Source organism: Pieris napi, chromosome 5 (genome assembly GCF_905475465.1).
Source record: "Pieris napi chromosome 5, ilPieNapi1.2, whole genome shotgun sequence".
Classification (NCBI taxonomy): domain Eukaryota; kingdom Metazoa; phylum Arthropoda; class Insecta; order Lepidoptera; family Pieridae; genus Pieris; species Pieris napi.
This window is the reverse complement of record NC_062238.1, coordinates 3,800,783-3,813,104: the sequence shown is the minus strand read 5'-3', so window position 1 is coordinate 3,813,104 and position 12,322 is coordinate 3,800,783. Positions and strand designations below refer to the sequence as shown.

The 12,322-nt window shown below is 33.2% G+C and overlaps 1 protein-coding gene across 4 annotated transcripts in view; it reads right to left on the bottom strand.

Annotated features, from left to right (window-relative positions):
• LOC125049566 (homeobox protein abdominal-A homolog) overlaps positions 1–11,964 on the bottom strand; it is a 31,198-nt gene extending 19,234 nt beyond the window's left edge. The window contains exons 1-2 of one of the 4 annotated variants that reach the window (XM_047648937.1): positions 11,195–11,964; positions 6,817–6,864 (exon numbers count right to left, since the gene is read on the bottom strand). In XM_047648937.1, the coding sequence (XP_047504893.1) occupies positions 6,817–6,864; positions 11,195–11,792 (646 nt within the window). In that variant the 5' untranslated portion in view covers positions 11,793–11,964. Of the gene's footprint in view, positions 1–6,804; positions 6,865–11,194 lie in introns of all 4 variants that reach the window. The other 3 variants (XM_047648939.1, XM_047648936.1, XM_047648938.1) reach the window with 3 other exon arrangements.
• Between the last annotated feature and the right edge of the window lie 358 nt (positions 11,965–12,322).

The following is a 12,322-nucleotide window of genomic DNA, read 5'->3' as shown; positions in this document are numbered from 1 at the left end:
ACATTATACCTATGTTATTGCCACTACTTCAATGTCAGACGCACCCTGCGTCTCCCTATCTCCGACCCTACTAAGGGCTATACAAAATTATATCAATCGCATGTATTTTATTGTCGAATTACAATTTTAGACACCTACTGTAGGGTTGAATGCACTTTTGAGTTTCTGGTAATAAAATTGCGTTAGCAATAGCGAAAATAACAAGTGGCATTTTATGTCTGTCTATAGTAATGAGAAGCTTAAGATCTTATTTAGTTGTCAGTATAAAAATGTTAAGCATATACTCAGTAGTTTTAATTATTCAATTATTCGTTTGTCGGTAAGCGTTCGTGCGACATTCTTGCTTTCAACGAAATCGATTATACATTTTATAAGCTTATTTTTGCTGACTGAAACTAAACATAATCTTCATAGTATTTGTGTTTCAAATATTTCAATAAACAAATAATTATTTACGTCATGGCTTTTATAAATCCAAGAAACATTATATTCTCCATGGGTGGTTATTTCAGAAGCCAATTAAGAATTCTCAATTATAATTCCTTACGGTTAATTCCATAAAATCTACGCGATACGAGCGAAGTCTAGATTAACATTATAATTCATGTCAAAGACGGGACCGGAATGAGAACGGACTCTTTTTGATAAAGACGCAAGTAACATTAATTATTGAGGGAGTAAATGCGAATATTTGTAAAGCTGTACCCCAAAATCTCTTACAATTAAGTCAATAAAGTATGAATTTTATTACGTTGTAATGGATTGAAATTACGTTAACGTGCCTTAATTGGACCAAACCACACACATATTATTGTATTTTTTGAATGATTTCTTTTTTATGTTACCCTGTATAAAATAAACGATACGTAAGGTGTGTGACAACTTGAATGAATCACAACGAACTTTACGGAAATAAATTAAATGTTAATTTATTTTAAAACTAAAACGTATTATGGCCAATTAACGATTTCCCAAGCCGTTTTTAATTACAAATTATTTCTTGGATCAGTGCTCACTATAATTTTAACACGGTGATAACGAAACTTATATAAAAATTAATCAAAAGGCCGGTAAAAAACTGACTAGTGTCCCGCGAAGGTGAAAACCTCCACTACATCAAGATTGTATCAGATTTACCGCGCGATTGTATCTCAGAGATTAATGCGCAAGAGTCGCATAGAGCCTGTAATGTAATTCCATTCCTTTATCTCCTTATTTATTACCACAGAGCGCGTTGTTTTATTGTTTTGTGCTTGATTGGCGCCTTTGGGCTTATTTACTTAGTTTTTTTGCTGAATAAAGGAGCCGATGAGAATCGTTCTTATCTCTATTTATAATGGATTTTATTGGCTCCACATAATGTACGCTTTACATTAATAACTATAGTAATTAAAACTTATGTAACGTTGTAAATATCGTAGTTAAATAATATAAAGCTGATATTAAATTGTGACCTAAACGTGACTATAAAATATAATTCTATTTATTTTATAGTTCGCAACGTGAAATGCCAGTAAATCACCTTTGAGAATGTCGCAAAGTTTCCTTGTACGTGTGTAAAGCTCAGCAGCGGTCAGGCAAAAGCCAATTTGTTTTTATTGAGACTACCTACCCTCGAGTTATGCAAACTGGTAGGAAACGCTGAACGCGCTGTAAACAAACTCAAACGACCAATATGTATTGATCCGTCAATGTATGTAACACCCAACGAATTTGACGGCGATCGTAAGCTTTCAAAGATCAATATTAGTTGGACATTCATAGCAGGTCTACCTTTAATCTTGACGCGAATGTTTTCACAAGCCACGTTACTCGCCTTACAAGCTCAATATAAACAATGCAAATGGAGATATAAATTGTATTTGTTTCATTTAGCCCTTTGAGAACTATCGACAGCTTGAGAGCTTAGCTCTTATCGTACGGAGTCTATATTTACTTCGGCTAAGCAACTAGTTCGCAAATCCTGAACTAAGTTATTGTACAAGCAAAAAAGTTATAATATTTAGCTGTGGAGTTGAATAGCTATAATAAATTGTCTGAAACAGTACATTAGTATAACGATATCGAAAGCAGACGAATAAAATAAATTCAAATTGGCAGACATCACAGTATCAGTATTAACATAAAGTATTTGGCATGAAAGCGAGTTAAGCTCTTTAAGTTCGATGTACTGTAAAACAATGCCAGTATATCTTAAACTTTTTCACTTTCGAAAGCTTATGGGAAATCCTTTAAAACAATGTTGCATGTATTTAAAATATGAATATTTATATTGATAACCTGTTTCATAGTTAATGCGCATACAAACTTGTACGTATATCTTAGGCGTTTGAATTGTCCATTTGTAGTGTATTATTATAATCAAGTCACGTAATAACCGTAGGTTATTTGATAAATTCTGTTTTCATAATGTACCTCTTTCCACGAATTAAGACTGTTGTTTTATGTAAACCTTCAAACAAGAGATCATGTGTACTATATGTTAATACAAATGTTTTTGAAGTTATTTTGACAAAAGTGTTTATTTACTACGGACTTTTAATTTATTCTAACTATACCTACGTAAATACAAAAATTATAAATTTCATATAATTAAGATATATAAGAATATCAAGATATAAATTTCGGCAACTTTTTATTTTATATGCAAGCTGACGTTAAATTGCCACAAAATTCCGTATGTAATTTCTTACGCAACATCCAAATATATACATACAAATGTATATGTATGATGCTGAGATATTATGAACAAAATTTCTGAATTTTGTTATTTATTTAAAGCGCCCTTCAAGCGTTAATTTAATTAACTACGTGTCTCAAGTAAATAAAGTAATATCATAAATATACTTCAAAATAATTTAAGTCCGACGTCACGTGTGCACTTGCATGAGCAGAATTTGAGTAAACTGTTTATTATAAAGCGCTAACTGATTGAGTAATATGTGATATGGGTATAACATTATTATTCTAAATATACTGCGTGCTTGGAGTAAAAATAGGTCTTTTCAAGCGCCCTTTGGGTAATAAAATTTCTAATGACAATAGGATACGAATTAAAATTGCAAAGATGTCGACAGTGCTGCATTTCATATAGGTACAATCAGCAAACATTGCACAGTTTCTTACAGTAATTTTTTTCTATGTATATTTCTCTTATGTTGCAAGAAATCCGAAAAATCAGTTTTTCAAGAAAGGAAACTCTACATCTATTTAACTCTAATATGTGTATATTCTTCTCCGCAATATACCCATATTAGAGATAGAAATAATCTTTGTTTTAGGTATAATCTTTGATTTTATTATATAAATATATATAGGCAGAAAACGGAAAAAAAATTATAAATAGTAAGTACTTGTATTTCATTTTGCTGATTGTTTAAACTAGGTAGGTACTTATTCATTTTTAGCAGCTATTGCTAACATCACTTGAATTATATGTATTGCTGAGTTGAGAGTTGCATTTTGAGTCTATTTACTTGTTTATATACTTTATAAGTGAGATATATATAGGTATTTATAGTACTTTTTTCAGTGGTTTCTTTACATATTGCTGTATATAAAGTAATTTTTTATACCACTGCGAAGTTGGTAATGCAAATGACATATTAACAAACGGTTCCGCTTCAATTTCCAATTAAACCATAAATGTTTTGGATCTGCATGTGACAAATATGTATGAAAGAAATGTGATGAATCAGACATAGTATTGGTAACAATTTTATAAAAGGCCTCTTGGCCATCTGGTTTCCAATGGTATCCATTGTAGAAAACATTTAAGATACATTACCCTATTGTAGTGTCAAGATCTAGCAAGAATAGATTAAATATGTATGCTCCATGTAAAGTTCCGGAAGACATTATATTAATCTAAATATTGTTCGCAGGAATTTAAAACTTGCATAGGCTGAAGAGATCACGTAAACTCTCATAGGTATAAACAAACTTCATAGATTCCGTTATAAATGGATACACTCAAAGTGTTTTAAATAGTTTCGTAGGAACGTGGATACGAACCAATTCATAAATAAATGATCAAACAGTCCCGTTTTATGTTTATTATCCAATTATAATGGAATGGGTTCTTTTAAACAAACGGTGTATTACGAAATACTGCTGCGAACTAATTATTTTACACTGTATTTGCTAATATACATGCCCTTATCTAGTCCTTTTGAATAAAGGATTGTAAAGTCTACTAGATAAGTATTAACGCAAACGATAGAAAGTGCAGCAAGGGCTACAGAGACCGTGCCGTCTTAGAGTTAGCAAGAACTATAAGTTCTAGTAGGTCTAAATCTAACACGTTTTTGACATACAGGAATCATACTTAACTCTAAGCTCGACTTTTGGCCTTTTTATGTATTTATTTAAAAACTATATAACCGTAGATACAGTCAGATCTTTTCACTCAAATGACGGTAACAAACAGAGGCCTCAAGTAAATTCTGGACTGAAAAAGTATATGGATATGGAACTTAAGTATGTTTTAAAGTATAGTAATTAGTTAAGGTGTTTTGTAATTTTCAGAAATAAACGTATTTTTGAATTTATTCTAGAATATATTTATTTTAAAAGTTATCTGTTCCTACTTTCAAACTAAAATAATGTAAGACAAATTGATTCATAAAGACTTTTATTCAGTATGTTGAAGTAGTATGTATAATTTTATACTGAATATATAAAGGTTATATTAAAATATAATCGCTGTTCTAATTACATTGGCTATGCGCAATGCGCATGGACTGTCAACTAAAGTATTCCGATGCTACGCGAATAAAGATGTACCGCGTGTTGTATGAATTGAGGTCGACAACCCTGCTGCATTTTTATCATAGCTAAAAATAGTCCGTTGCGTAATTCGTGTAAGTAGTCAAGGCCAAGCATGATATGAAGATCTAATGAAAACCGCGAGTGTGGCGCGTAGCACGTAACACGCGGAGTGACATTGACATTTTAAATGTTGTCAGTACAAAGACCTCTGTATTGAATAAAACTATGTAGGTTTCATGGCCGGCGTATCGCACATATCGTTTTATCACAGCGCCCCACTTACCCGCAGAAAACGCCAAATCGTGAACTAAATGTGAAAGCTAAGTAAATAATAGTAAACTCGACATTAACGCTCATTTATCCGAAAATAAAACGGAAGAACAGACCATTCAGTTAATATATTGGTCTACAGTAAAAACTAATAAATCACACGCCACGATTCTTTTATAAGCCTTTAAAATTTTACGATAAAAACGCGACAGTGCAAGCCCGCGCCAGCGCAGAGCCCAAGTTGCTGGCGGTTGGCCACATGTCGTCCCAGCTGTTTCTATGACGATCACGTTCACAAATCTGGCAGTGTTTATACTATACTACACCACAGGCTTGCCTCGTTAAATTTTTATGGCCGCAAGGTCGTCACTTTATGGTCAATTCTCAGATGTTATTGTTCGCAGACACTTTTTTCACAGCTCTAGCGGGTTATATCAGTCGATTTACGATTGACAGTGATTAGCTCTTAATTGTTATAGCACTATAAAATGAGTTTTATAAACTTGTAGCGTAATCCATTTTGTTTGAATATTGTAATGTAAAGGAATTGAGCAACTGCAAAGCGATGCCTCGCAACAACAAATAAATGTTCTGTGCGAGACAGTTTTATTATGAAACTGTACGTGGAACACACATACTGACACTGAGTGCGTTACAAATGCGTTTATGCCCTTGCACTTGAGTCCGACCACTATAATATGATAACAATTGTTGTTTTGTCTGCAATTTCGGTGATATCGACTTTCGTAGAACGGCCGGCGTGTAATAAAGCAATTTGCGAGCGTGCCAACAAAACAATAGGCTGTGTCCTAAGCTTGTTTTAAAAGCTTTCGACACCGTGATTTAAAACCCTTTGACTAACTTTATTTGTAAACACTGGGAGCACAAAGCATAGGGTTATTTTTATACAAAAAAAGAGAATTTGCGCAACCCCATTGCCGTGAATCTTTTGTCAATTTTTTACTGCTTTGGTGAAAGTTAGCCTCTAGGTAGTAGATGTTGTAAAAAATTTGGAATTTACTAAGGTAAAAAAACCTTTTAATTTAATGGATAAAAATTAAAAAACATAAGAATTATTAATTAATCTTTTAAATTGCTTTTGCTTTATTTTCAATCCCTTCTCTGTTAGCGTGATATACAACCTGTTATTTGAATGCCAAGGTTGTCTAGAGGTAATCGCTTCTAATGGAAATAACTGTCCCCTATACTATAGACTTTGATAACAAAAAGTTTCCTACTGCCCGAATAGAATCACTGTTAAATTCGCTACCTTAATGTATTTGTCGGAGTGACAATTGCACAATCGTGTCTTTTGTCTACGGTGAAAGTTTGTGTTCATTGCAATTTTTAAACCCTTTCAAGGAAGAAAGCATTTTTTGCAAGTTAAAAAATATCTTTTGTTAAATCAAAAACAAAGTACAACGCCGGTACTTCCCATATCAAACCTTAGCAAATTTTTTTTAATAATATAGGACGAATCGAAACCAAAGTATTTAAAGTTGTTATTATAATAAAAACAGTAGTTATTATAATTCGACAAAGCATGCCAAATCAATAATTGCAAATTAATTTTACGGAAATTCTGTGTTAGTCTCTATACACGATATCATGTTCTTCCGTTCATTATTTTACTTAGACACGGAATTTGGCAAAAATCATACCTTTAATTTGTAATATTTAAAGAGTTGTATATCAAGTAGATACTCGTATATAGAGACTGTAGTACTTAAAATTAAAAGAAAATAAATATGAAACGATAAATACCATTAAACTCACCGCAGACCACGCGGTCGAAGGGGCTCATCCAATCTGGAAATGGGAAATCTATTATCAATCGTAAAGTAAGTTCTTTGTTTCGTAGAGTTGCATGCATAACAATTGTCCAACACGTGTCAATCAAATAGACTAAATTTCAGCAATTGTATGAAACCAAATTGTATAAAAAATGCTATGCTGCTACAATATCTATACTACAAACAATATTATACAGAAAATAAAGCTAATTATCATGTGTTTGAGTATGCATTTAATAAGTAAACAGTAGCAAATTATTACCATTTTTTGCCGTAAACAACCAGCGTATTTAGACCGAGATATCTCAAATTAAATGAAAATTAACAATTACGATAACGCACGCTATTATAAATTTTCTATATTTTTTAAGTTCTTGTATACGTTATAGATTTCAGTTTATTTACACCCCATTTAACTGTTACGCTGTGTACATACAGTTTGCGTGTTGCGTTGGAGCAGAAAATGTTTAAAGTTCAAAAAGATGCTATTCATATCAACACAGTAATCTGATACTTAATATGTGGCTATGTTACGCTTTTGTTTTAACGTTCGAATCCCATATGAGAATGTTGAGAGGATACACTGTTCTTAAAAATTAGTGAACTAGACACTGAGTCTTTTTAAAAACTAATCAGACTGCGTCGCTTGATTGCGAACAGGTGTCTATAGACCAATCAGAGTCAAGCGAAACTGTCGTTACATATTTAAAATAAATTTTGTGTGTTCTGTATATATTTGTGCTTATTCATGAAATCGTAGTGTGTTTAACTTTATCGCCCGCTATGACAATTAATCGCGTTTTTCTACAATTAAATTAATAAAATATAACTTAAATATGTAGGTACCGAAATAATAACATTACAACTATCTAACACTAAATGGTCCTGAATTGAGATATTATCATAACTGTTATTTATAAATAATGCTGAAACATGATATATTTTGTTCGCCGTAACGTGTTTTCTTTAAAGATTAATTAAATAGTTTTATTGTAAATTATTTCGCCATAAATGAGCCATAAAACCGTTTTACAGGGTAACTTTAATTGCATTTTTTAATTAGCATTTAAGTGCGTTTTTGTAAGACACTAAAATTAATCGAATTGTGCCAATCGGAAACGCTAATGTTAATGATTACACATTCGCTAACGAAGTGCTGACATAAAACATTGATAATACAAAAATCCCGAATAAGAATTTCAAGTAGAAACTCACAAATCACGCTAAACTGATAAAAACTTGAAGTGCCTCAAAGATTTCTCACGTCAATAACTCATTTTAAACAAAATATTTCACTGATAATGTAAAAATATCCCAGCTTCATCCTTTTAAGAGGGATTATCAATCAATAGAAAAAAGAATTAGAAATGTCACATGGGTAGCGCAACGGAGCGATTTCATTGGTCAGATCGGTCGGCCATGTTTTTTTGACGCATGCGCCATACACGCCAGGCGCAGATCAAAGACCGGTAGATAATGTATGGCGGGAAAGGGAATAGTTGAGAATATAAGATGCATTGATAAATAATTTATTTTCAAATATAATCAGTTTATTTTTTATTAAATTGGTAATCTTTTAAATAATCTGAGTTGGCGCTATAATAAGGTATTACGTTGTTGTAAAATACCTACGGCATTATATGTTACAAATAAGATATTTTATATCATTAGATATACAGAACTTGAAATAATGAAGTAGTTGGGGAATTATATTCTACAATGTTTCTTATTATTATAACTACATTTCAAGAATTACAAAAGACCAATTTACAAAAGAGCTGTTGACGGAAATGTCTACGTTCAAAAATTATAAGGTGTGAAAAAAGTCGTTACATATTTTTCAAAATACATATTATATGCCTACAATATGTTTGAGGTAGATTTGATATTTTGCCTTTGATATGGCCGTCATAGTAATATTTTAATAAGCCAACATCGACTACAAATCACCTGAAGAGGTCGTTTCGAAATAAAAACAAGTCTGTTATAGACCATTTGGTTTAATTTTAGTGATCTATGACTGGGACATTGGTGTGGCATTCGTTTGATTATATTTTCTTTACATTTATAATTTATTGATCCACGGTTTTAGATGTGAAAAGATTTCACAGTAAATTTAATTCGCTGTTAAAATTATTATGTTCGTTAGGATATGACACGTTATGTATATATATACGAGTATTATTATATGATATTTTTCATCGGTTTTAGTAGTAGGTAGATCTTTACCAAAACTACGGCGCGTAGAAGCTACGAATGATGTCTTAAACTTCAAACTGTCGGTAAAAAAGATTTTTGTAATAATTTAGAAAGGGATGTCTATATCACAAAACTTACATGCTAATCTTTGTATTAAAATCCAAAGTAGATTTTGGGAATTATTTATTGCCCAACGACAATCGGTAATATATTTCTACAAGCCAAATTCTACCCAAAAAAGCAATATTCAATCACAAACATTAAATGATCAAGAGAATTAATGTTAAACCTACTCGAAACAGTACAAATAAGAAAAAAATCAAGTTATTTAAATGTTAATTTCATTCAAAATCATGGGTAAACGCCCTACATGAGATAAATCTTTTTAATGTTCGCTATGTATAGGCTACACCGGTATATTCTCAAAGTGACATTAATTAGTGGATCATTAAGAGGTTTAATTATTTTTTTCATGAAAAGAATTCTAGGTTCCAAGATTTAAGAAGACATTTAATTAATAAATTGATTGAATTATATACATATATATATATATATATATATTTCCTTTAACGGCTCTTTGAAATATCGCAAAATGCAATTTATACTAAGTATTTAATATCAATAAGAAATCTTTAAAAAAATATTACTTTGTCATTAAGATATGCTTAAAAAAAAGTATATTCAGTACTCACTATAAAAAATATATTTAAATGAAAGCTAATTCATATTACGTGTCTAATATTTATTTAAATGATTGCTAAACCAAATCGGTAGGTCATAAAGCGTCCAAATAAAGCCTAGATGTTAACGGAGTATCGCAATAAACCGCGAATAAAAATTAAACGTATTGTATTCAATGCGTACAAGCCGTAAAACTTTAATAGATGTACATTTTTTGAGTACAAATTGGACCTCACAAGATCATGAACTAGATATACTAGGTTAGTTTTGTTTACATACTTCTCAAATCGAGACTTCGTTGCTATATTTCGTATGAAAGAATAGTAATTAGTAAGTAAAATTTTCGTATTTTTCTGTCAAATTAGGTTTACGCTGCAAAAAAGCGAGACAGAAGACTACTTGAGTTAAAACGGTGCATTTAGACCCTATATATGAAAAAAATAAAGGAGTTTTTCTTTAAAATGACTTTAAATTTGATTTTGGAACACTTATTTTAGAAAGTAAAACGTCAAGCGCTTAAGAATGTTTAGCTTTCAGTACTTTCAGTACAGTAAGTGGAAAAAAACATATTATCCATAGGTATAATCATCTCATCATATATTTATTAAGATTTTTAAGGCTTTGTAAAGTACTTAAGAGCCTTAAAAATACCTACAAAAAACATATTTCAGGGGTTTTTTTTTGTTTGGCATTATAAAATAATAGTCAATTGTAGGTTAATATTATGCTGGCAATTAGTACCTACTCCTTATATAAATTGATGGAATTAAGTACTTATTATATACCTACTTGAAACTTAAAAAAAACTAATTAATATCCCCTTATTTAATGTAATAAAACAAAATAAATATATAATGATTAAATAAAATCTTTTTGAATACTAAGAAGCGACGGCCGACGCAAATTTTTAATTTGGCTTGCCTTACTATAAATTTTAGGTATTTATTATTAATTTTAATTGATTACTTAAGAGTTGTTTATATAATTTAATTACCGCAATAACGATTTATGGTATCAATAAAACAAAACAATTTCACCTATACTTAGTAACAACCTAGTGCAATCAAATAAGATAATTATCATAAACATAAATCGTGAAAATACGTATTTTAATGATTTAAGATATTTAATGTATTGTTTATAATTGATAAGTGATTATAATTGCAGCTTAATTGTTAATTAAATAATAGGTACCTACTTGTGTATCGCCTACATTATATTATGCGTACAGGTAACCAAAACGATTATTTTTATAATTCAATTTGGATAATTATTACAGTAATAAAACGTATATTAACCTGAATTTAATTTGAGATGAATATTGTATACTTATATCGTTATATTAATTACTTAAGTAGAGGTATCTAAATCAACGCAATTATTCAAGCTAAAATACGACGGCAAAATAATGTAAAATAAATGTTTGCAGATAAAACGTGTGCCTGTCTAGCAACAAACATGCAGCATTCATAAACAGTTACCAGTAATGGACATCCAGGGGTAGCGTGGTATGTCAGGCAGAGGCTGCGCTGAAGGTTGGGAGCAAGCTGCACCCATCGCGTCTACTGAAGCTGCTGATGCTGCAGACGCCGCTGATGCCGCTGCTTGATGGTAGAACTGAGCCGCCGCTGCCATACTAGCTGATGCCGCCGACACAGCCGCGCCACCGTTGTGCTGACCCAGCGCATAATTCACCATCGGGTCGCCTCCTACTGCCGTAGGGTACCGACAACTCTTGTCATCCGCTGACAGTCCAGTCCCCGTGGGAAACGGCACTGACCCTCCGAACTGCTGGTGGTGCGACACGTACGGATACATCCTTGCCGGTGCTCCTGGCGATGCCGATGATGAAGACGAAGACCGTTGCGGGCTTCCGGCACCCGGAGAGCCCGCTCCCAAAGCTGCTGCTCCCAGACCGCCAGATAACGATGAAGATAACGACGTCGAGAGCGACGACGATAAGGACGATGAAAGCGACGCCTCTATAGGCGATGTCCCGGCACCCGCGAATAAGTTCTGATGATGGAACTGCTGGTGGTATTTGGGGAGCATGCTATCGATGATGAACTTGGAACTCATCGCTCGGCGGCGACGCAGCGCGCGACGATCGCCTCGCGGGAGATGCGTTTATCGCCGGCGATTCGGATCGATCCTCGCGCGTGCACCTCTACTATGGCCGCGGATCGTTTATGACCCGCGTATGAGGCTCTACGACTCTGAATTCCCCGTCGTGGCGAGCGTTACCGCTGCCGCGCGGCGTGTACGAGACAGCGAAACATGACACGTGCGAAAGAGCGAGACGGAGTGGCCTTGCGGGGGAACGCGCCGGAACCCTCTCCGTCTCATTAATTCCTACCTGCGCGGCTTATATTAGAAAGAGATAAAAGCTATTCGCTAACGACCATTCCGCCGGCCATTGTTCGTAATGGCGCCGAGCCCCGCACTTCCCCGCGCATTGCTCTTCTACGCCAATAGTAATCCGTTGCAGAACATTCACCGCCAATCACAAACCATTCCGGCACTTTAAGCTGTCAAACTGAACGGGCTTATGCAATAGCGTAACACAATTTTCGTAAACAGAGTAGTGATCTATCTGGTAAGATTTTTAT